The sequence below is a fragment of the Equus caballus genome, chromosome 5, assembly GCF_041296265.1.
Source record: "Equus caballus isolate H_3958 breed thoroughbred chromosome 5, TB-T2T, whole genome shotgun sequence".
In the NCBI taxonomy this organism is placed as follows: Eukaryota; Metazoa; Chordata; class Mammalia; order Perissodactyla; family Equidae; genus Equus; species Equus caballus.
The window spans coordinates 14626735-14653370 of record NC_091688.1 but is presented as its reverse complement, the minus strand read 5'-3'; the positions used below and the strand labels follow the sequence as shown (position 1 = coordinate 14653370).

Genomic DNA, 26636 nt, shown 5'->3' with positions numbered 1-26636 from the left:
ATTCTTTTGCTAGGTTGGGAATACCTACATTAATTCCATTTGAGTGATAATTCAAAATCCCTGGATAAAACAGAAAGTCATGGTGATTCTATTTCTAACCAGTGTATTTGTGAATGGCTCCCAATCTTTGGCCTTTGTTTCTCCTAGCAGAAGTCACTAAAATTGTTCTAGTGTAAGGAAAATTCTAGGATTCAAAAAAAAGCATATGAATTATTAAGTTTACAACACATACAGATGGTACAAACCAAGAAAGTAAATTTATTTAAATTACTAAAATAGCTTTTAAAGTCATTTACAGATTAGCTGCTACAATTATTTTTCCTGAAAGATATAAGTAACATTAATTACTTTAAAATTATTTTGGTCAGTGAAACATTTAATAAAAACATTTGCTTCTCCATATAATATACATGTATAAAATGAGCCTTTTAAAAAACCTTGTTTTAGAATCCTCTATAAATCAGATGATTCGACTTTTGACATTCAGGAAGAAACTATAATAAGGGATGTGAATTTATGAACACTGGTAGTCCTAGTGGGAAGAAACTAGATCACACTCTACTACCAGTCGCGGGATCCTCACACGGTAAATGATGAAGCCAATAACTGGCTCTGGTACTCTAAAAACAAAATTTTCATTTAAAGGTTCGTAGACAATAAAAAAACACGGTGGATCTAAAATTTTAAGATACTAAGAAAACCAAAGCAGTTGGTAGATAAGCTCAGTTATAGATGCAAAGTTACAACCAAAATACTATAATAGTCCAGTAATGTACAGTAGTACCTTTTAACATTCTTCACATATGGTAAAGTTTACTTTCTTTTTGGCTTGAGGCACTCAATAAAATCTATCACGTGCATAGTAAATCCTTACTTTTGTTATAAGACCATCATTCAAGGACTTAGACTGTAACAAGTGGACACGCAGAAAATTAAATCCTTCTTCAACAGCCCAGAAAAGCTGGTTAACAAATGGTTTACCAATTCCTGAAACTGTATTTCTTGATTCAAAACAACAGCTTCAGGATATGTCCAAAATAAACTGCTCTGAATTTACCCATGCAGAAGAGTCAAATGAACAAATATACAAAATTTCATGATGTACATGCTTCGAAATCCTTGGGAGGACCAAAAATTTCTTAGAGGGGAAAAAAAACCATGTGAAAAACAAATCCCAAGAGAATTCTCTGAGAAAGGAGTTCACATGACTATGTTTGACTAATCTAAGTCTCAGTGGCTTAACATTTCACCTTGAAGACTGTTTTTTTCCTCCTTTCCTAACCCATTTCACAATTTCTCTCTTTTCTTTTGCTTCCTCCTCCCCGCCCTCCAAAAACAAAGGAAAAAAATTCAAACACACACTCAGATGACCTTTCATTACTTTTGTTCCTATAAGCGGAAGCTGACTAAGAAAATCACACCTAAATGATGTAAAAGAGAACAAAATGGGAAAACCCATGGTTGCATTTAGAGAGCTGTCTAACAACTCAACAAACTCAAAAACCTAAGATAAAAAATTGGGAAGATTCATAGGAAGGAGCCTACTCTCTCCCACTGGTCATATCACAGCGATGATTCGCCCCAGAATCTGAAGGGATCCTCTGTGGGACTGCAGATCATTTACAGTCCTCAAATACCATTAACAGAGAGCTCATGGAAATAAACGATTCTCTCAAATAACAGATCATTAGGTTATATATATGGATATTTCAGGTTTCCATAAGAACTTAACTTCCTTCAAAAAGAAACCAGTTCTTTCAAAAAGAGCTCTGAATCCTGTCTCTGGTTGGAAAGTCTGAAAAGTTCTCAGAACTTGAGACATGATTTTCTCTTCTGTCACCCCTTACAAGCAGATGCCCCCTTTCAGGGCATTTTCAGGTTGTATAGGCAGGACTAAGTGAGAAATTCGGCTCCAGAGCCCACTCAATTTGTCTGGGTCCATGTGTTTGTAGGAGTTGGGTGTGTCAGAGTTGGTGAACTTGACTTTGAGGAAATCCCTCACTTTCTCTTCAATTTCCTTTAGACCTAGACTGGTTTCAAGTGTCTCCTCCTCCAACAAGACAGTCAGGACTAAGGCTACGTCTTTGAAAGCTGCATTTTCATGGTCACAATACTTATAGAAGATCAAAGTGGAGCCTGCAGGCAGCGACTCGAAGCGGTGCACCACAGCTGCATTCTGGCCATTTCTGAATCCATTGCTCAGTTCCTGATCCACCTCTAGTTTGACAGCATCGCTGTCTTGAGTAGCTTTGCCTGCCCCATCAATCCTGATGGCACGGACACTGTGGACGGAAGAATAGGCATCAGCAATTTGTTCACTCAGGCACTTGAGTGCTTGTTCAGCATCTTGAGCAGCAGTGAGCAGCAAGATAGCAGGCTGAGGCCGAGGTTGGGAGCTATTAAGATGTTTCTCCAGGAATGTTAGGCTCCTTTTCCACAGCTTCTCATCTTGACCTTGGTACTTCTTCATAAGTTGTTTCATCCGGTTCTGGAACTCTTGAACAGCAGTGGTTTCCACCTCAGGAGTAGGAGAGAGCCAAAAGCTCCCAAGGGCAAGAGCAGCTATCAGAACGAGTAGCAACCACCACTTCGTCTTGACAAACGGTGCATTTTTGGGCTGTCCAGTCACTTCTGCGCAGGAAAACAAAATGACAGATATAAATATTATTTTATTAGATTCAGGTGACTTTTAAAACCAATACTAATCTTTATAAACATTAGATAAAAGAGGAAGAAATTTAAAGAAAGGAGTTGATAATTTACTTTCTTAAAGAAATAATTTCTCACAGGTTTTCAAGAAAATCTCACTGATAGGTTTTAAGTTATACGTACAAGTATGCATAAGCCTCTTCAATGTCAAAATGATAAAAGTCTTAAGAGGAAAAAGCAGGATTTAAATATATGAAATGGCATAAGCAGGTCAAAAATGATATAATTTATAAAGCAAAACTATTGCTACTACTGCTAATATTTGGGAGGTAACCAATATTAAAAGATACTTTACAAAATATTTTTTAATTTAGAATCTCAGAGTTCACATGGTTAATTATCCAAGGTGGAATTTTTTAAAGCACATAAAGGAATAAAGAAAAGGATGCACTATAAGTGAGCGTCTTCAATGTATTAGGATAGGTAGCCGTCCCTTTAATTACATGGATGCCTATTTTTTGTGGCATGCAAGTTAATTCTGGTAAAATTTAGTTTGCAACTCATCTCTAATTATTATTGGCAATAATTTACTTTCATCTAGTGCTTTTCAGTTTATAAAGCACTTTCTTATATACTTCATTTAATCATTCAATATGATGGCAACAATGGTACTATTACACCTTCTATTTATTGATTGACTGCTTTAGGATAATAATTGTACTACGGACCTTTTAGAGCAACAGTTCTCAAAGTGTGGTTGGTGGGGTACCTCGAGATTCTTTCAAGGGGGTCCTTGAGGTTAAATGTATTCTCATAGCACTAAGACAACAGTTGACTTTTTGTACCATGTTGACATTTGCATTGATGGTGCAAAAAGCCACGGTGGGAAAATGATGGCTGCTTTAGCATGAATCACAGGGCAGCGGCACAAACTGGACTAGCGTAGTCTTTGTATCCTTCACGGCCACACATTCACGGTTATCAGTGTCACCTAAGAATGTCTTTCATGAAGCAGTTAAAATTATTTACCTTATTAAAACTCAACCTCTGTGTAGAAATCTTAAGAGTCTGTGTGAAGAAGTGGGAAGCATACACAAAGCACTGCCGTGGCATGGCACCGTACAACAGTCGCCTCAAGGAAAAGAACTTTGCGCAACTGAGCTGTAAACTGAACTAGTGCTTTTTTCATGATATTTTTGCTTGAAAGAACCAGTGACAAACTATGATTAGTCAGACTTCCGTATTTGGCAGACATTTTTTTGAAAATGAATAAAGTGAGCCTACTGCTTCTAGGAAGAAAACGGACAATATCTGTTACCAATTATAAAATTCAAGATTTCAAGTGAAAATTAGGATTGTATAAATCTTGTGTCTGCCACCATGAGCCTGACAGCTCCAGTACTACAGACATTTTTGTCTTCAGATTGAGGTGCTATTAACAAATGTGATTTACACTGTATTACAAAATGTGTCAACATATGGAAGATCTATGTAACTTAGTGAACCAATATTTCCCAAATGACCAGCATATGTGACATTCCATTCAAGGTATAAGACCAATGGATTTTTATGTAATATAATACAAAAAGTTCATTAATATGATTTCAGATTTCACATTTCAAATAACATTTAGAAACTACCACTTGTTGAGTTTGAGTTTTAGAGAGTATCAAAAGAGAATACCCACAATTATCTGAAGACAATTAAAATTCTACATATCTGTATAAAGCTGGATTTTCTGTAGATACTTCAATCAAAACAATCTATTTTAACAGACTGAATGCAGAAGCAGATACGAGAATCCAGCTCCATTTTATTAAGTCAGACATTAAAGAGATTAGAAAAAATATAAAACAATTTGTCACTCTTCTAAATTATTTAAAAATAAATTAATAAATATTTTTTAAAATCTTCAACTTTAATTTTAAGGTAAATATGGACAGGTATAACCTATATTTTATTTTCGGGTACTTACTAATTTTGCTGGTGGAAAGTGGTACTGGGACCAAAAATTTTGAGAATCACTGTTATTTTCTTAGTACTCATGCAGGATAATAAACAGGATTAGAGAATTAAAGAAATTTGCCCCAAGGCTCTACAGAAGGTAAGTGGTCCAATCTAATTCAAATACAGGTCTGTAGACTCTAAAACCCATGGTAATCCCATTATGTCATGCTATGTGTTGTCTTTCTTTTGACTCAGCCAGGTTCACTCAGTTGATAGTATCAGTCACTTTACTTATTAACTTTTACTTTTGATCTTATGGACAATGAAGTGAAGGAGAAAAACCAGCTGCTGTTTCATAGAGTTTGTCCTTAAAGAATTTTTTTGCTCGTAAGATATCTACTTTTTCCTCTGAAGTGCTTAAAATACAGTTCTTCAAATAGCATTAAGTTATTTTGCTGTCAAAAAACTGAGAAACAATTATGGATCACCGATTTTAGAGACTCAATAAGAACTGAAGAGACAAACTTACGTTGGTTGGAGGTTGACGGAGACTGGTTCCAAAGTTCTGATTTCTGAACGCTGTCATCTAATGATAGGAGTGAGAAAGACGATCAATTTATGTTTCACAATTTAAGTATTTCCAATAGAGAAAGAAAACACAAATTCCACCAAGAGAAAATAGGCAGAAATCAGCCAGAAACAGAAGAAAGAGCAGAAGATCTGAGCGCCCATTAAATTGACAGCTCCTTGAGACACAAGGCCAATTTCTTTCATAATTATTTGCAGCATGTAGAGGTGAAGTACAAAGCATGCTCTTAATACATGAGTTTTGTGAGAGAAAGCCTTTAAGTATTTGACCCAAATTATTTAATGGGAGTGGTGAAACTTTTGGGACAAATAAGAAGACAAAGAAAATAAGCACAACTATAATAAAAGGAAACATATTATACCATCTGAAAAATTGCCATGTGGAAAACTCTTGCCTGGTGATGATGCTGTAAAGACGGGAAAAAGGACAAAATATGGATTATGGATTCCTGAGCTATCCGGATAAGGGGTTTTCACATAAAACTCAATCTTAATCCTCACGATTTTCTACCTCAAATTGATTCAAATATTTCTTCTGGTACTTCTAACTATTTCAAATATCAGTAATATAAATTATACTAAAAAAACTTTACCATTTCTGTTAACAGACAAGTAATTCTGTTTTAGGTTTGGGTTAAACAACAGATTTCAAAAATACCTTTCTCACAACTCCATCAAATCTCTACTTCCATCATTACTTTAGAAAACAAATTAAAAACTATCCCCACTCTTTCCTTTTTCCCTCCATCCTTGTGGGCCTGGCTGCAGATCTTAACATCTAAGAGAGAGGAAATGGAAGGACAGGGTTCAGAAGGTGGAGAGGCTGAGTTACTCATCTGTAGGACCTACATTTACCAATACTGCCATCTCTAACTCGCCTGGAGTTTTGCAACTTTTGTATATATAAATGATCTTCCTGGTGGATTTTCCTGGTGTTTACCAAAGCTTTCACTTGAGAAACACTGGACTAAACTGGAGGAATAAAATTAGCTCTGCTAAGATACAGTCTTAGTTTTGGTCATATGACAAAGAACCTCAAATGAAACAAAATGGCATCAAGCTTAAGTCTAAAGACATACTGTTTTACAATTACTAGTTTAGCCTAGGAAACGACATCATTTAGGAGCTTCAAAGCTGGTCTCCAAAGTTACAACTGTATTACTATAAAAAAAAAAATTCATCAGATAATGTTTATCCTGAATACTTCACTCCATGATTGCAAAGATCAAATGAGATAATACTATAGGAAAATTCTATACTATGATGGTATTAATGATGAAAAATAGCTAAATAATAGTTGTTATGTAACATACGCAGTATTTATACATCTCATAGAACATAAAATTAAGAAAACAAAATTAACACAAACAAGGGCTGGCCCAGTGGCGTAGTGATTAAGTTTGCACACTCCCCTTTGGTAGCCCAGGGTTCCCAGGTTTGAATCCTGGGTGTGGACCTACACAGTGGTGGCTCATCAAGCCATGCTGTATGGCGTCCCATGCACAAAATAGAGGAACACTGGCATAGATGTTAGCTCAGGGACAATCTTCCTCAAGAAAAAAAAGGAAGACTGGCAATAGATGTTAGCTCAGGGACAATCTTCCTCAAGAAAAAAAAATTAACACAAACAAAATTAAGAAAACAATTCCATTCAAAATTGCATGAAAAAGAATAAATACTTAGGAATAAACTTAACCAAGGAGGTGAAAGACTTGTACACTGAAAACTAGAAAAAAAACTGACGAAAGAAACTAAAGTAGACACAAATAAATGGAAAGACATCCCACGTTCATAGATTGGAGAAATAATATTCTTAAAATGTCCATACTCCCCAAAGCAATCTACAGATTCAGTGCAATCTCTATCAAAATTCCAATAGCATTTTTTATAGAAATAGAAAACAATCCTAAAATTCATATGGAACCACAAAAGACCTCAAATAGCCAAAGAAATTTTGAATAAGAGGAACAAACCTAGAGGCATCACACTTCCTGATTTCAAATACATTACAAAGTTAGAGTAATCAAAACAGTATGGTACTGACATAAAAACAGACACATAGACCAAGAAAAGAGAATAGAGTCCAGAAACGGACACGCAGATGCAGTCATCTGATCTTCAACAAGGGTGCCAAGATCACACAATGGAGAAAGGATAGTCTCTTCAATAAATGGCACTGGGAAAACTGAATATCCATACGCAAAAGAATAAAATTGGCCCCTAATCTTACACCATACACAAAAATCAACTCAAAGTGGATTAAAGACTTAAACATAAGTATAGAAACCATAAAACTCCCAGAAGTAACATAGGGAAAAAGCTTCTTGATGTTGGTCTTGGCAATGATTTCTTGGATATGACACCAAAAGCACAGGCAACAAAAGCAAAAATAGACGATGGGATTATGACAAACTAAAAAAGCACAATGAAATAGGTGATCGAAATCACAATGAGATATCACCTCATACCTGTTAGAATGGCTATTATCAAAACAACAAAAGAGTTAGGTATGTGGAGAGGATGTGGAGAAAAGGGAACCCCTGTAGACCGTTGGTGGGACTATAAGTTGGAAAAGCCACTACGGAGGTTTCTCAAAAAATCAAAAATGGAACTACCATATGAACTAGCAATCCCACTTTTGGATATATATCTGAGCAAATTGAAATTAGCATCCTGAAGAGATATCTGAATGCCCATGTTCACTACAATAATATTCACAATAGCCAAGACATGAAAGCAACCACTGATGGATAAATGGATAAAGAAAATGTGGTATATATACATACAATGGAATATTACTCGGCCTTAAAAAAGATGGAAATCCTGCCATGTGCAACAACACGGAGGACATTAGGCTAAGTGAAATAAGCCAGACACAGATGGACAAATACTTCAGGATACCACTTATGTGAGGAATCTAAAATAGTCAAATTCATAGATGTAGGGAGCAGAACGGTGGTTGCCAGGGGCTGAGGGAGGGGGAAACAAGGAGGTTTTAGTCAAAGGGTACAAAGTTTCAGTTATACAGGTGAAGAAGTCCTAGAAATCTACCGCAGAGCACAGTTACCCATAGCTAACAACACTGTATTGTATATTTAAAAATTTAAGAGAGTAGATCTCATATTAAGCATTCTTATCACACATGCAAAAAAATAATAATAAACAGAGGGTGGGAGGAAACTTTTGGGGGTGATAGATATGTTTATAGTATAGATTATGGTGATGGCTTCACAGGTGTATACTTATCTCCAAACTCATGAAGTTCTATCCATTAAATACATAAGCTATTTATACATTAAATGTATGCCAATCATACCTCAAAAAAATGGTTTAAAAAAAAACCCCATGAGGATGGCAAGTGAAAGAGCATGAGAAACAGTCTTTTAGTTTAGAAAAAAAAATCCATCAAGATAACGTTTATCTTGAATACCTTACTCCATGATTGCAAAGATCAAATGAGATAATACACGAAAAGCTGTTATGTGCTCTTCTATGATTTTAATGATGAAAACTGACTAAACCACAGTCATTGTATAACGTATGTAATATTTATAATATTCATAGAACACAAACTTAGCAGGGTATATACTGCTGAAGCAGGGCAGTGTTAAAAAGGTAATGTCTATCCCTCTTATTAAAAACATTATTAGAGACAGTAACAAAATTCTCTAAAATAAAGATCTTTTTAAAAGCTAAAGCTCAAGTTTTCAAGTCTGAAGAGTATGGTAACAATCAATCGCTCTAAAAGTCAAGAGCAGAGGGCACACATCTTGCATAGTTATTATTATTGGTTATTACACACTATCTTGTTAATAATAAGCATTAATAATTATGTCATATTTAGACTTAAAAAACTATGTTTACATATATAATAAGCTCATCAGAATAAATGAGTTATAGGCACTATTATCTCTACTTTAAAGGTAAGAAAATTGAGGTTCACAAAGGTTAAGTGACTTTACCAAGATCACTCAATTAGTAAGTAAAAGAGCTGGAACTGGAACTGGAACCCCAGAGCCCTAACTCCAAACTCCCCTCTTTTTCTCTACACCACTTTTAGAGACAGGTTCCAAAGCACACAATCTTCCTCACACACACACACATGCACACACAAAAATGAATTGTGACCATTACTGCTTTAATGATGGAAAAACAAAGTCATAGAGGTTATCTTGTCCAATTAGTCATTTCATAAGCAAGAGAGATATAATGGGGATTTTTATTATATTATCTAAATAAAAGTAAGGGGATGCCTGATGACCTCGAGACCTACTATGGTTGTGATGAGTAAAAGTTAAGGGGCACTTAAGGCATGGATTTGTTTTACACTGTCAAGGGTTAATGTGGACGCATTGCTACACAAAGTATGATAGACTGAGTTCAGAGTGTGATTGCTACATCACATCTATCTATGGTATTTCCTAAATTCTTTTACATTGAATTCATCCTAAACCTAAACACAAAAATACAGTTTGTGGATTTCACCCTTTATTGCTTAAAATAATGGATACACAGAGCTGCTCTAAATAGTTATTTATATACAAGTAAACAAAGTCTGCTAAAAATAAAACACATACTGTCAAAAGAGTAGAATTTCATTATCATGTACAAATTGTACTGCTGCTAGATAGAGCTGACAACTTCTCAAGTCCAGACTCACCATCCATGGGTCTTCTTGCACCACTATCTACACTTTACACCCAGTCCGCCTCCTGCCAGTCCAAGCAGGTGGAAATAACTAAACTAGTAATCATAGCTGTCCTGTATTAATGAAATCACAAACAACCTAAATGCTTATCTGAAGAACTAAATATTTTTGTATCTTAAATAATCCAGAAAAACAGCAAATAAAATTATTTCAATAACAGTAGAGATTTATTAACTTACTTTGCATCCACGTCCTTTTTCTTGTGGTTTGCTCAACCCGTTGCTGAGGGGTTTTTTGATATCCCGAGCCTGAGGCAAACACATACACCAAGATACTATTTCACATACTTTGACAATGTACACCATGCTCCAGTGCTGTAAGTTAAATTTATCAGAAAGGCAAAACAAAGTTGGGGAGGAAAACAACAAAAGCAATAGGTTCAGAAGTAGAAGATAACGTCAAAAGATAACATCAGTGAGGATGAACCACTTCCCACAGCAAAAAAGGCAGCAAATAAATACACAACCACCTAACAGACAAATCCACGCCCAAGTCCTCTGCTCTGGTCTATGAGAATGACTGGGCTCAATAAAACTTGAACTTGATTTCAATGTCGTTTACAAAGAAAAAGTTAACCATTTACTCTTGCCAATAAACTACTTCTGGTAAAACAGTCCTGAACACATGTCCACATCGCAGAGTAACTATCACATACAGTACCAATGTGTGGTGCATTAAAAGGCAAAGAGGGTAAAATGACCTAAAATCCTATTCAAACTTTTTGTTGCAGAATAAGACAGGGTTAGAATTGGTTGACTGATAAAAGAACGGATAATCAACCACTTACTTAGCACTGAAGGTTGCTTATCAAGAGCTGTGAAGTCTCGATCTGGAACAGAAAACAGAGATAAGCTCATAGAATACTTGGAAACAAAAACAATGAAGATGTTTCATCCACATTTTACTTGTTTACTATGGACACTATAAACCAATAGTTAAAAAAAAATCAAACTTTTCATTCATCAGTCCCAAACATATTATATATATATATGTTTCCCCCCTTTTCCAAATTTCAAAATGTTCAGGAATTAGATAAGAAGCAGTCAGCTTTAGGATCAATAACATCAAAATAATGGCTAAATGTACTGAATGTTTACAGGCTATCAAGGATAATTTTACTTAATTCTCACACTTTATGCGGTGGATACTATTATTCTCATTTTAAAAACAAGGAAAGTGAAACTGATAATTCGCCCAAGATTATATATCTAAAACTAGCAGCACTGAGATACAAACCCAGGCAGTCCACATGTAATGGTATATACTATATAAGCAAATCTGTGGACATTGCAAAGTAGTTAGGGAGTGAAAGATGCTACTTCAAGTTTTAGAATGGCATTTAAGGACAACTGCAAAATGATACAATGAGACAATTAGGAAATGATATTACAAACAATTATAACAAGGTAAATTTCCAAACATGCTCTGAAGAAACGTTACTTCTACCCCTTGATACAAGTATCAAAGTAAATTTATTTTCAACTTTATTTTTTTCTAAATACAAATGCAATATATGCTAGCTGTAAAAGAAAGGCACCATTCTACAAATGTATAACTTAAAATTCATCAACATCTATTATGTACCTACTGTGTACAAAACATTACATGTAGGGACTCCATGGTGAATAAGACAGACAGATGCATATTCTTAGATTTGTTTTCAGTCTACACTAACAAAATACTTTTTAAAAAAGTAGACAAATGCTTTTTTAAGTTGTCTTTCATCAATTCTAAGAAATACTTTTTAAAAAACACTTCTGGGGCTGCATCTTATAATCAATGGTATGTCATGGTTTAACTAGATGGTCTTTCTTTCGCTGTGATACATAAAATCAATGGTATCTTAGGTTCAAGGAAATATATCCCGATCATCTATTCATTAGTATACAAAGAACTTTCATAACGAAAAGTATTTCACTGCATGAGTGTAGCCTAATTTATATAGGGAGATACATTTAAGAGCTTCCAAAGATCAAAGATTTAGAATAACAAAAGGCAAACATATAAGATGATTAATATTCCACTAATGATTTACGTTGGAGCTTTAGAGATTACATATATATATATTTACATTTTGAGATTACATATATATATGGTGGAATTCTATGAACACAGTGACTATAAAACTGATTTCCAAAGACTTTTTCTTTAAAAATAGTCTCCTATTTTAAAAATGATGATCTTGAAGGAAACAAAAGGTCCTTGAAGATTCTGCATATGAGGATATTTTTGGTTAATTAATAATTAATACAAATTCTGGGACTTGATTTGAAAAAGGAAAAAGAAAAAACAGTATCATTTCTGCTTAACCTAAGAAATACACATCCTTTGTAGATAACCTGCAAAATACAGAAAAAAAGCAAAAGAAAAATGTCATCAATGATTCTACCATCCTGAACAGACCATTGTTAGCATTTTAGTAATTACTTTCCAATCCTTTTGGTGTGTTATATTTTCTCAACACTTTAATATGAAAATTTTCAAAGTTGTAAATAAAGCTGTAAGACTTTTATATACCCAGCACCTAGCTTACCATTAATTTTTTACTATACCTGGTTTATCACTTATTTATTCATCCTTCCAAACTTTTGCAATAGTGTTGAAATCATACTGCATATAAAATTTTATATCCTTATTAGAATATGTCCATATAAGTAGGCTCAAACTACTGCATCAGTTAAACTAAAAACAATCAACAAATTTATACTAGAAGCAAGGATATTCAACAAATCACAGAAAGCAGTACATTTTTGCTTTTTAAATTCTAATTCAAGGTTTGCTACAGAGATGACGAATTCAAGAAGCAAATTCAAGATGCAGGATGAGATTTTTCACATTCATCATACCTCTTTTTCAACATTTACATTTAACTGCAAAAGAGGATCTTCAAAAACAACAGCAGCACTTGACCATGCACACAGTCTAAGACGCAACGCGGGAAACACGGCCTCACTCACTTTGTGCTGACTGCCAAGGTGATTCTGAATGTTGACTTGATGATCTTCTGGTTTGACCTAAAAAGTAAAACATGAATACAGTGCAGCATAAAGCATATTCAACTTCTTAAACACACACTTTACGAGAGAACAATGAATACCCACAAGAGTAAAACTATTCAGATAAATCCCAGGGAATTGAACACTTGGGTGTATAATCTATTTTAAAAAATAGCTTCTAAAGAGTTATGTTGTATCTAAAAAATTAATTATCCACTTTTTTTTAATTAAAGATTGGCACCTGAGCTAACAACTGTTGCCAGTCTTTTTTTTTTTTCCCCTTCTTCTTCTCCCCAAGCCCCTCAGTACATAGTTGTATATTCCAGTTGTGAGTGCCTCTGGTTGTGCCATGTGGGACGCCACCTCAGCATGGCCTGATGAGCAGTGCCACATCCATGCCCAAGATCCGAAATCAGTGAAACCCTGGGCCACTGACACGGAGCACGCGAACTTAACCACTTGGCCATGGGGCCGGCCCCTCTAAACACTTTTTAAAGAAAAAATATATAAGATATAGAACATGGCATGAGGTAAGGGAGATAATGAAAACTCTGAGTTGTGGAAAATTTTGCAAGTTTATAATAATGGATCTTCCTGAAATCACTAATACCCATTTTGCCTTAAATTTTTCTTGCAAGTGGTCAATATGTTATGTATCTTAGTCTACTCTTCTTAAAAACTTTTTTCCATATAAAAGTGGAGTTTATAACTAAATCAGTTTAAAAGTGACCAGATGGCTGTTTTGGAAACAGAAGCATTTGACACATTCAGCTGTGATGGCTAAATATTTTTGTTAGCATACACCTATTACTAAAAAAATTTTGAGCATCAATCTCCAAAATATTATTTCTTTCTAATATTATACCCATACATTACTGAAATATATTAACTAATGTGTTATGCATATTATAAAACAGACAAAAATAGACACTTTTAAATGATGAAATAAAAAATAAATATACATGAAATTCTAATACTTTCTTCCTGCATTCCAGTGGATCGTCTTGTGACTCTTCAGTGATCTCTGGCACAGAAGATAATTTAGGAAGATCAGTATTCTTAACAGGCCTGACCCTCTTTGTTCTTTAGCTAGAGTTTTCTTCTACACGTAAGCTATGGCATCAAACTTTCGGCTGTACGAATGGCTTAATTAGTCTCTACTTTTATTTTTTTATTTTTATTATTTTTATTGTTTTTTATTGAGTTAATGATAGGTTACAATCTTGTGAAATTTCAGTTGTACGTTATTGTCTGTCAGTCATGTTGTAGGTGCACCCCTTCACCCTTTGTCCCCACCCCCCACCCTACCTTTCCCCTGGTAGCCACTAATCTGTTCTCTTTGTCCCCAGGTTTAAATTCCTCATATGAGTGGAGTCATACAGAGATTGTCCTTCTCTATCTGGCTTATTTCACTTAACATAATTTCCTCAAGGTCCATCCACGTTGTTGCAAATGGGACAATTTTCTTCTTTTTTATGGCTGAGTAGTATTCGATTGTATATATATACCACATCTTCTTTATCCAGTCATCTGTTGATGGGCACTTAGGTTGCTTCCACGTCTTGGCTATTGTAAATAATGCTGCAATGAACATAGAGGTGCATGGGACTTTTGGAATTGCTGATTTCAGGTTCTCTGGATAGATACCCAGTAGTGGGATAGCTAGATCGTATGGTAGTTCTATTTTTAATTTTTTGAGGAATCTCCATACTGATTTCCATAGTGGCTGCACCAGTTTGCATTCCCACCAACAGTATATGAGGGTTCCTTTTTCTCCACAACCTCTCCAACATTTGTTACTATTTGTTTTAGTTATTTTTGTCATTCTAATGGGTGTAAGGTGATATCTTAGTGTAGTTTTGATTTGCATTTCCCTGATGCACAGCGATGATGAACATCTTTTCATGTGCCCTATTGGCCATCTGTATATCTTCTTTGGAGAAATGTCTGTTCATGTCTCCTGCCCATTTTTTGATTGGGTTGTTTGATTTTTTGTTGTTGAGTTGTGTGAGTTCTTTATATATTATGGATATTAAGCCTTTGTCAGATGTATTACTTGCAAATATTTTTTCCCAGTTAGTGGGGTTTTTTTTGTTTCAATCCTGTTTTCCTTTGCCTTGAAGAAGCTCTTTAGTCTGATGAAGTCCCATTTGTTTATTCTTTCTATTGTTTCCCTTGTCTGAGAAGACATGGTGTCCGAAAAGATTCTTTTAATACTGATGTCAAAGAGTGTACTGCCTACATTTTCTTCTAGAAGCCTTATGGTTTCAGGTAGTCTCTACTTTTAGAGCTTTATGTATACATACATGAAAACTAATAGCAGCACTTAACTTGAGTATTTACTATGTGGTAGGTACCTTCTAAGTGCTTTGCACATATGAATTATAATTTAACCTCACAACAACCCAGATGAGGAAACTGAGGAACACAGAAGTTAAGCAGTTGCCTGAGGGCACAAACCTAGCAGTGGAGTAACCCAGGGATTCTGGCTCCAGAGCCCAAGTTCTTAACCACTATGCTAGAATGCTGCATATCTCCTTTGGGATTTCTCTATCAAGAAAGAATGAGGAAAAATGAGGAAGAGTGGGGAATATATAGAATACCAAATGCCCATAAACCAGCTTATGAGCTTATTTTTAAAGTGGAATGATAAAGTAAAACAGAGGAATTACAGAAATTCTCAAAAAGTGGTGAGGGAAAAATGGAGAATTACTCTTCTACAAGAGTAAAATATAAAATTACTCATAATTTATAAGGTGTACAAATCCATTTAGCATCTTAAGCCTCAAATTGGTAGTCTTTTTTTCTTCAGTCAATTCTTTCATTGAATAAACTTAAACATAAATTCACATAAACATCAGAAACTGTAATTACTAACTTGGTGTGAATTTGAACAATCAAGAGATAAAAGTAGTTATCTAAGTATATTAAAACTTCCTAAAAGCTAACTAACACTCCTGATGGTGTAGTAAGAACCAATGCCAATGTGATCGGGCTCTCGTTAAAATTTTTTTAAAAGGTACAAATAACTATTCTTTACAGCATAAAAATTTCTTATATTTCATAAACATCAAAGCAGGCTAAAAGTGATTTGTTTAGACATTACATGACATTACATTCCTAATCAGATGTACACATGGAATCAGGAATTTTAATAAATATTTAAAAGCATACTTTTTAAAAAGTAGTTTTAATAAAATATTTTACAGTATTTTAAAAAAAACAAATTCACAGAATATCTTCATATTTTAACTAAAAAGACAGCTCTTAAGAATCATATGTACATAAAGCAATATTACCTCCAAAATTAACAGAATCCCCGTATCTGATCTTAACACTGTCATAGCTGTCTTGATCATCATCTTCAGTTTCTCCTAAAAAGAAGTATAGAATACAATAGTATAGTCTTTATTCTAATGCTCTAATGATCTGGATTAAGAAACAAAAACAAGCAATTCAATACTAAAATGAAGCCTTTTTAATGATCAGATATAGAATCAATACTTATTATGCTTACTATTCTGAATCACAAAGTTCTAAATAAGCTGTGAACTCATTTATTTTATGTTTTCTGAGGCACATAATTATATCCCAAGCAAATATTCAAAGCAATCTCTCTAAGATTATATTCTAAGGCTTTAATGTAGAGTCAAAAAGTAAACAAATGAGCATTAAATAGTGGAAAGATTTTACCGGGGGTGGGGCACTACATACAGTGCATAAATTCAGACAAGATTAGTATATGCATGTGTATTTGTATACCTGTGCATTTGTGACACCCATACACAAACATTTCAGTATGCAGGTGACTAATTCCAGATTCTGATGGGCTTAAAAATGGACTAAATTTTACTGTACTATTCAAACACAGACTGGTTATGAGAATTTGGAAAAGCAGTTATTTTAATACCATAATCAAAAGCCAGCACATGCCAGAAACTGAAAATATTAGCTTTGCTTAAAATGATTAACTTAAGCAGACAAAAGATGCTAAAAAGGCACATAAAGGCTACCATCATTCATTCTGTCCTATTTTACCTGTCCACATAACAGTTCAAATAAGCATGAATGTTTTTTTCTGAAGAAAAAGATAGTATTTCTCCTCTCACTCTTAAGTACCTATCAAAATTGCTTCTCACCTCAACAAAAAAAGATTTAGAATATATTGTGTGATATTTTAACAGAAAATACCTTCTTCAGAGAAACTGAACTTCTGTTGGACACTGGTGGCATCTAGAAGAGAAAAGCACACATGTTGTATATAACATCAAAAGCTAAAGCTTAGGAATAAATAACAGTGTCTAATTTAGGAAAGGGAACATTAAGACACACCAACTAAATTTTTTTTTGTTAAATCATAAAAAAAGGAATCTACTATTTCCCTCGAGGCTATTTTAGAAATAAGTCTGATACAAACTAGAATCAGAAAGAGTTTATACACCCTCAGCCGCAGGTGTATCTGTGCGCTAAAAAGTAACCTGTGTTTGCAGGAAACATTAAATTCTACATTGACAAATATTCCAGTCCCTATAGATTTCCTATATTCTCGTTCTCCTATTTGCCAGATTCTCTACACTCCCTTGAAACGCCTACCATACTGGTAGAACTGACAACCAGCTCTTTAATGCACTGGCACATCCAAAAAGGAAGTAAGAAAGGTAAAGATACTCCCCTATCCCAGCAGGCCCACATATACCACTATTTCTCAGAACCAGAGAATTTGGACAAAGATAAATGAGCAAAAAGTATCAAACAAACCTCAAATGCAGTATTTTTACACGGGCTATTCTGAAATTTATTTAAATAAAGGGAGATAAGCCCAGATGCAGGTAGTGCACAACTGGGCTAAAATATTACTGATCATATAAGAAGTAGCACGAATCAGACTCTGTCCACAAAGCTGAAAATTTGTTTCTTTTCAGCTTTTTCCTCTACTATCTTAACCACTATTTGCATTGCAAAAGAAAAAACAGTGGAAGGCAACTTCCCATACATTATATGGTGAATTTGGAAATATCTTCTTCAAATCAGTATAATTTTACTGGTATAATACTAGTCAAACTACTCCTACTCAATACTGGCAAATGCAAATCTCTATGTGAAACATATTTACCAATTTTCTTTTGCTACAAACAAACACTAACACTGAGAAAACTGCAGATAATACTATGTTATTCTTAAAAAGCTAGAATCTGGTATACTATGTGCTATTTTAATCTAGGATCCTTAGGGAGACTGTCCTTTCATTTTCTCTTTTTTTCAAGCAGAAAAATGGAAAGTCCAACTTGTCTTAGTGCTGTTCTCTTAAAAATTTTTTCATTAGTACTTCCATTCATACAAAGGTATTATTTCCTTTTCGAGGTTTTATTTTCTAAGTGCATAACTATTATCAAACTTTGTACAGCAGTTTACTTTATTCATTTACACCACTATTCACATAGCACGCAAACAGAAGGTGTTTTCGTAAGAGTCAATGGTTATGTCTTAGTTACCACCTTAGTAACAGTTAAGTCCTTAATATTTGCATGCTGCTAGTTTTCAAAAAAAATCTTCATGTCTGTTATCTGATTCCCATAACGTCATAAGGGAATGCTTTCATAGGTAAGTCTGACAGATATTAAGTGACTTGTCTAAGGGTGTCAGGACTAACAAGTGAGAAAAAAGGACTTCTGATTTCCAGTCTACTACCCTTCTACCACTGCATCAGTCATGTTCCTAACAGCACAATTGTAAACACTCAATTTTTTTTATTAAGATTTTCTAAAAGCAGTTATAAGTTCACAGAAAACTAAGAGGAAGGTACAGAAATTCCCCATATACCTCCTGCCCCTACACATGCATAGCCTCCCCCATTATCAACCTCCCCCACCACAGTGGTACATTTGTTACAATTGATGAACCTATGTTGACACATCATAATTACCCAAGGACCATAATTTACATTACAGTTCACTCTTGGTGCTGTATATTCTATGGGTTTGGACAAATGTATAATGATAGGCATCCATCGTTATGGTATCACACAGAGTATTTTCAATGCCCCCAAAATCCTCTGTGCTCCACCCATTCATCCTTCCCACTTCTGAAACCCTTGGAAACCACTGGTCTTTTTACCGTTTCAATGGTTTTGCCTTTTCCAGAAAGTCATATAGTTGGAATCATACAGTGTGTATCCTTTCTATATCGGTTTCTTTCACTTACTAATATGCATTTAAGATTCCTCCATGTCTTTTTGTGGCTTGATAGCCCATTCCTTTTTAGTGCTAAACTAAATTCCATTGTCTGGATATACCAGTTTATTTCCATTCACCTACTGAAAGACATCTTGGTTGCTTCCAAGTTTTGGCAATTTTGAATAAAGCTGCTACAAATGTCTGTGCAGGTTTTGTGTGGACATAACTTTTCAACTCCTTCGGGTAATATCAAGGAGTACGATTGCTGGATCCTATGGTAAGAATGTGTTTAGTTTTGTAAGAAACCGTCAGACCATCTTCAAAGTAGTTGTACCATTTTGCACTCCCGCTAGCAAGGAACAAGAGTTCCTGTTGCTCCATGTCACTGCCAGCACTTGGTGCAGTGAGTGTTCTGGATTTTGGCCATTCTAATAGGTGTGCAGTGGTATCTCGTTTTAAATTGCACTTCCCTGACGACCTATGATGTGGAGCATCTTTTCATATGCTTAATTGCCATCTGTATATCTTCTTTGTTGAAGTGCCTGTTAAGGTCTTTGGTTGTTTTTTTAAATTGTCGTTTTATTATTGAATTTTAAGAGTCCTTTGAATATTTTGGATAATACTTCTTTATCAGATGTGTCATTTGCAAACATTTGCTCCCAGTCTATGGTTTGTCTTCTCGTTCTCTTGACATTGTCTGTTGCAGAGCGGAAGTTTTTCATATTACTGAAGTTCAGCTTATCAATGATTTCTTTCACGGATCGTGCCTTTGGTTTATATCTGAAGAGGCATCACCATGCCCTAGGTCGTCTAGGTCTCCTCCTATGTTATCTTCTAGAAATGTTATAGTTTTGTGTTTACGTCTAGGTCTGTGATCTATTTTGAGTTAATTTTTGTGAAGGATGTAACATCTGTAGTCTAGATTCATTTTTTTTTCGCATGCGGATGTCCAGTTGTTCCAGCACCATTTATTCAAGACTCCCTTTGCTCCACTGTATTGCTTGTGCTCCTTTGTCAAAGATCAGTTGACTGTATGTGGATCTACTTACGGTTCTCTATTCTGTTCCACTGATCTGTCTGTCTCTTCTTTTGCCAGTACCACACTGTCTCAATTACTGTAGCTTTACAGAAAGTCTTGAGGTTGAGTACTGTTAGTCATCCTACTTTATTCTTCTCCTTCCATACTGAGTTGGCTATTCTGGGGCTTTCGACTTTCCATATAAACTTTAGGATCAGTTTGTCGATATCCACAAAATAACTTGCTGGGATTTTGATTGGGATTGCAATCAACAGAGTAAGTTGGGAAGAAATGACATCTTGACAACACTGAGTCTTCCTATCCGTGAACATTGAATCTCTCTCCATTTATTTCATTACTTGATTTCATTCAGAGTTTTGTAGTTTTTCTCATACAGATCTTGGATATATTTTCTTAGATTTACACTTTATTTCATTTTGGGGATGCTAATGTAAACTGCATTGTGTTTTTAATTTCAAATTTCTCTTATTCATTGCTGGTATATAGGAAAGTGATTGACTTTTGTATATTAACCTTGTATCCTGCCAACTTGCTATAGTTGCTTATTAGTTTCAGGAGTTTTTTTGTCCATTCTTTTGGATTTTCTACATAGACAATCATGTCATCTGTGAACAAAGACAGTTTTATTTCTTCCTTCCCAATCTGTATATTTTTTATTTCCTTTTCTTGCCTTATTGCACTAGCAAGAACCTCCAGAATAACGTTGAAAAGGAGTGGTGAGCAGGGACATCCTTGCCTTGTATCTGACGTTAGCACAAAAGTTTCTAGTTTCTCACCATTATGATGATAGCTATAAGTTTTTTTGCTGATAGTCTTTATCAAGTTGAGAAAGTCTCCCTCTATTCCTAGTTTACTGAGAGTTTTTATCACAAAGGGGTATTAGAGTCTGTCAAATGCTTTTTCTGAACCTACTGGTATCATCATGTGATTTTTCTTTTTTAGCCTCTTGATGTGATGGGTTACATTAATTGATTTTTCTTTCTTTCTTTTCTTTTTTTTTTTTTTTTCAGGAATATTAGCCCTGAGCTAACATCTGTCACCAATCACCTTTTTGCTGAGGAAGATTGGCCCTGAGCTAACATCCCTACCCATCTTCCTCTACTTTATATATGTGAGACGCCTGCCACAGCATGGCTTGATAAGTGGTGTGTAGGTCTGTGCCCAGAATCCTAACCAGCAAACCCTGGGCCACCCAAGTGAAGTGCGTGAACTTAACTGCTACACCACCAGGCCGGCCCCTACATTAACTGATTTTTGAATGCTGAACCAGCCTTGCATATCTGGGATAAATCTTGGTCATAGTGTATAATTCTTTTTGTACTTTTTTGGATTTGATTTACTAAAATGTTTTATTAAAGATTTTTGCCTCTATGTTCATGAGAGATATCAGTCCGCAGTTTTCTTTTCTTGTAAAGCATTTGGATGGTTTTGTATTAGGGTAATGCTGGCCTCACAGAATGAGTTAGGAAATAGTCCCTCTGCTTCTATCCTCTGAAAGAGATTATACAGAATCGGTATAATTTCATTCCTAAATATTTGATAGAACTCATCAGTGAACTCATTTGGGCCTGGTGCTTTCTGTTTTGGAAGGTTATTAATTACTGATTCAGTTTATTTAATATACATACACCTATTCATATCGTCTATTTCTTCTTGTGCGAGTTTTCACAGATTACGTCTTTCAAGGAATTGGTTATCAAATTTCATCTAGGTTATCAAATCTGTGGGCATAGAGTTGTTCACAGTATTCCTTTATTATCTTCTCTTTTTTTTTTAGGAAGACTAGCCCTGAGCTAACATCTGCTGCCAATCCTTTTTTTTCCCTCTGGCTGAGGAAGACTGGCCCTGAGCTAACATCTGTGCCCATCTTTCTCTACTTTATATGTGGGATGCCTGCCACAACATGGCTTGACAAGTGGTGCATAGGTCTGCACCTAGGATCCAAACCATCAAACCCTGGGCCGCCAAAGTGGGATGTGTGATTTTAACCGCTGTGCCACCAGGCTGGTCCCCTCCTTTATTATCCTTTTATTGTCCATTGGCCCCACAGTGATGTCCCCTCTTTCATTTCTGATATTAGTAATCTGTATCCTGGCTTTTTTTCCTTAGTTTTTCTTTTTTTTCCTCCTTTTTTTTTCTTAGTTAGCCTGGCTAGAGGCTTCTGCTTTAAAGGATAATTTGACAATGTACAGATTTCCAGGCTAGTGTTTTTTTCCCCTAAACAGTGAAAATCTTTTGCTCCACTCTGTACTTGTTTGCATGGTTTCTGAGGAGAAGTTAGATGTAATTCTTATCTTTGTTCCTTCATAGATTACATGTTTTCTTCCTGTGGTTCTCTCAGGATGTCTTATTTTTGATTTTCTGTAGTCTGAAAATGATATGCCTAGGTGTATTTTTTGGCATTTACTCTGTTGGTTATTCGAATTAATTTTGGAAAAATTTCAGTCATTATTGTTTCAAGTATTTCTTCTGTTTCTTTCTTTCCTCTCCTTCTAGTATTCTCACTATGTGTATGTTACACCATTTGTAGTTGTCACCCAGTCCTTGGATGTTGTTTTTTCCAGTCTTTGTTCTCTTTGCTTTTTGGTTTTTGAAGATTCTATTTTTACTTAAATTTTGATATAATTGACATATAACATTGTATAAGTTTAAGGTGTACAACATGTTGATTTGAAACATTTATATATTGCAATATGATTACCACCAGAGCATTAGGTAACACCTCCATTACATCAAATTATCACTTCTTTGAGGATTCTGTTGATAGACCCTCTAGCTTGAAAATTCTTTCCTTAGCATGTCCAGTCTACCAATAAGCCCATCAAAGGCATTCCTCATCTGTTATAGTGGTTTTTTATCTCTAGCATTTCTCTTTCTTTCTTAGGATTTCCATCTCTCTGCTTACATTGCCCATCTGCTTGTGCATGCTGTCTACTTTATCCATTAGAGCCCTTAGCATATTAACCATAGTTGTTTAAATTCTCAGTCTGATAATTCCAAGATCCCTGCCACATCTCATTCTGAAGTTTGCTCCCTCTCTTCAAATTGTGTTTTTTGCCTTTTGGTATGTCTTGCAATTTTGTCTTGATAGCCAGACACGATGCAGAGGGTAAAAGGAACTGCTATAAATGGGCCTTTAGTAACACGGTGGTGAGATGTGGGGGAGGGAAGGCGTTCTACCGTCCTATGGTTAGGTCTCAGTCTTTTGGTGAGCCTAAGCCTGTGGTCTGTGAACCTCACAAGAGTTTCTCCTTCCGCTGTAGGTGGGAGAGGATGTCTAGAATGTCTTGGAGTTGAGTATTTCCCTTCCCTCAGGTCATTTGGGACCTGATAATACTCCAGGTCAGACTCTGGTTAATAGCTTTCCCTGAGGGCAGGCCTTGTGAAAAAGGAAAGAGTGTGCTGGCATACATCAAAATGATTCCTTTTCCCCTTCCCCTGCTGGAAGCCCCAAGGGGACTTTTCTCCAATACTTACTGTGGGAACTCAGTCAAGCTCCTGGAGAGTCATCTCACAACATAGTCCTCCTCTATGACTGGTTCCCCCTGGGAATTTTTTACTCTCAGATTTGTTCACACTGAGTGCTTCAGAAATTTGTCAATCACAGTTCAGGTTTTCCTACCCCAGCCCTGGTTCCTGCAGAGGTTTCCACTTTTGAGTCTCTGCTCTGGCAAGCCACGACTTCCTGTATTCATCTGTGTATTCTGTATTCTATATTTGCCCCAATCTTGGGGGCAGCATTTTGCCCTGTGTCCTCCTCTTTCTTATGGATCCAAGAAGAGTTGCTGATTTTTCAGCTGTCAGTGTTTACTTGATTTTTGGTTGGAGTGGCAATTTCCAAGCTCCCCACATGTGGAACCACAAGTCCCCTTCAATAATTTTTTGAATAAATGAAAGAATGAAGAAAAAAAGGCTGACAGCTAAACTCTTCCTAAAACGAGAAGTTCAAACAACTCTTCAATGTAAGTCATATTATACAGTAGCCTTGCTAAAGTTATATTTATTTATTTATTTTTTTTTAAGGAAGATTAGCCCTGAGCTAACATCTGCTGCCAATCCTCCTCTTTTTGCTGAGGAAGACTGGCCCTGAGCTAACATCCGTGCCCATCTTCCTCTACTTTATATGTGGGACGCCTACCACAGCATGGCTTGCCAAGCAGTGCGATGTCTGCACCTGGGATCCAAACTGGCGAACCTCAGGCTGCCGAAGCGGAACATGTGAACTTAACCGCTGCATCACTGGGCTGGCCCCTAAAGTTATATTAACGTTGAGCCATTATGTTTTATATAGTTTAAAAGTTATTTGGTATAGCAAAATTTCTTTAAGGCCGAACTGATTTTAGAATCTATAACAATGGAAAAAAAGTACATTGAAGATTTATATTCATTCATTGAGCTATCAGAAAAAATGAATAGTATAGCAATCTCTCCTTTTTTCACCGTGATATGATTTATTTCCATTACTTTTTCTTTGTTTTTGCACCATCCTCTCACCTTCCAGTGCTATATCAAAGCTCCACTGCTATTCATGACCAATTTTTTCAGAAGTGGGTGGCCAGGTCCTTCTTCCTAGTCTGTCTGAGTCAGGAAGCTCTGCTGAAACCTGTCTACCATGGGTGACCCTGCTGGTATCTGAAATACTGGTGGCACAGATTTCAGCATCACAGCAACATGGACCCACCACAGTATGACAACCGACAGACAGATGGTGTAGTTCTCAGACTGGGAAACAAATCTGGGCCGTGGCGGTGAGAACACTCAATCTTAACCACTAGGCCACCAGGGCTGGCCTATTTCCATATACTTTTGACGCTCCGTATCAACTTATTTGCAACTAATAATCAATCCTGCATACACCAGATTGCCTAAAATTCAATCTCCTTTTTTCTGTTTATGTATGTGTTATCTAATTAAGCATGGGGAAGGACTTAAGAATTATTTTTTTAACCAGTTTATATAAGAGAGTTCCCCATTTACTTTTAATACTTCTAACGTTATTATATTTGAAGTATTCAATAAATCGTGGATTTTATCTATTTTCAAACACTTTTAAGACTTTTAATCTAGTGTCTAAAGATGCTTTCTTTAGAATTCCATGTTTATAACAATAAATATTTATCAACTGTATCCAAGACATGAACAATAACTTGTTAAGCAAGGCTGTCTTGCTAATATCACTAAAAACAAAGCCAGTGTTATTTTGTGCCTCATAATCCAATAATATCTTAGGAATTAAACATCCTAAATAATAATAAATCCTGTAAGTTTGACAATCATCATTGTATCAGGCTATCCATTGTCTTGGCTATATAAACATTTTTAAACATAGTTCTCATTCTAGTAAATAAAGCTCAAGAAATCCAAGTCTACTTATTTACGTCATTCTAAAAATTATTTAACATAAAATATTTGAGAGTCACAGCTAATTTGAGTGTTGTCCCTAATGTAAAGGAGTTTAATTTCTCTTACTGCGAGGTTTCTAAACGTAAAATAGTGAGGTCTATTACCAAACAAACTATAAAATTTGCAACTCTCCTTCTTCACTTTGCCTGCTACTCATCCTCTAAAATTCAATTCAAATGAAGGTACTTTTAAGACAATTCAATGCTAATCATGCTTTTGAGAACTGTCATAGTCGGGCAGCAGGAAGGAGAGAGCACAGAATAATTTGGGGATATCACTAGCATTCAAGCTTCCTGAATAGCTATTTTATATACTCCAAGATGTACAAACATAACTATAAAAAGAATCAGAGGGTGCTATCCTCTATATTAATCTCAAAAATTTCCTTTAAACTGGAAAGCACTGTTTTAAAAAAGTTAGTTCTATTATAAAGTACTTATAAAAATGATTTCTAAATCTAGGGTAGAAAGTAAAAGTGCTAGATTATTTCAGCTCCAAGTTCTCTTCCAATTAAGAGTCTATAACCTAAAAAAATTTTTTTTTAAGTTTTTAAATAGAGTAATTAAACTCTGGTAGGTAGAAGTACATGATAAGCTGCATACTGCAAGGATCTTTTTCAGTACCCAGACATTATAAATCCTTAAGTCTCTAAAGAAATTAGCCTGAACTTAAGTGAAAGATGAATTTAAAAGAAGTTGTATCTATTTATAAAGAAAAATGAAGCTTGCTTCCTTTCATCTCCAAATTTAGATAAGAATTGTAACTTAAAACTAAGTCCAACCACAATCAATGTAGGTTCACTTAAAGCCACAGATCTTGGTATCTCATGTTCTACACCAAGGCAAATACTGAAAAGAATTTAAATCAGTTCAACAAACATGGCAAAGGACACTGAGCTTACTAGAAAAAACACCTCAAATTCACTTTGTTAATGAAGAAAAAAACCTTAATTGGTAAGTTGATATTCCTTCCTTCAATATGCGAATTTAACAAAGGCTAATTAAAACTAAAATGCATTTGTTATCCCATGTTCTTACAGGAATTTAAACAATAATATAACAAAAGACATCATTTCAGATAGGCTAAAAAACCAAGGCTATTAAGAAAGGTCATGGTCATGGGGACGCAATGTC

At 35.3% G+C, this 26636-nt stretch overlaps 1 protein-coding gene across 10 annotated transcripts in view; it reads right to left on the bottom strand.

Annotated features, from left to right (window-relative positions):
• Positions 1-238: 238 nt before the first annotated feature.
• The window catches only part of TOR1AIP1 (torsin 1A interacting protein 1), a 38789-nt gene continuing 12391 nt past the window's right edge, over positions 239-26636 (bottom strand). For 5 of the 10 annotated variants that reach the window (XM_023640643.2, XM_014739580.3, XM_070267819.1 and 2 more), the window contains exons 6-13: positions 17080-17121; positions 16188-16262; positions 12850-12906; positions 10680-10721; positions 10072-10140; positions 5547-5591; positions 5126-5182; positions 239-2631 (exon numbers count right to left, since the gene is read on the bottom strand). In XM_023640643.2, the coding sequence (XP_023496411.2) occupies positions 1844-2631; positions 5126-5182; positions 5547-5591; positions 10072-10140; positions 10680-10721; positions 12850-12906; positions 16188-16262; positions 17080-17121 (1175 nt within the window). In that variant the 3' untranslated portion in view covers positions 239-1843. The remainder of the gene's footprint in view (positions 2632-5125; positions 5183-5546; positions 5592-10071; positions 10141-10679; positions 10722-12849; positions 12907-16187; positions 16263-17079; positions 17122-26636) is intronic. The other 5 variants (XM_023640644.2, XM_023640645.2, XM_070267822.1 and 2 more) reach the window with 1 other exon arrangement.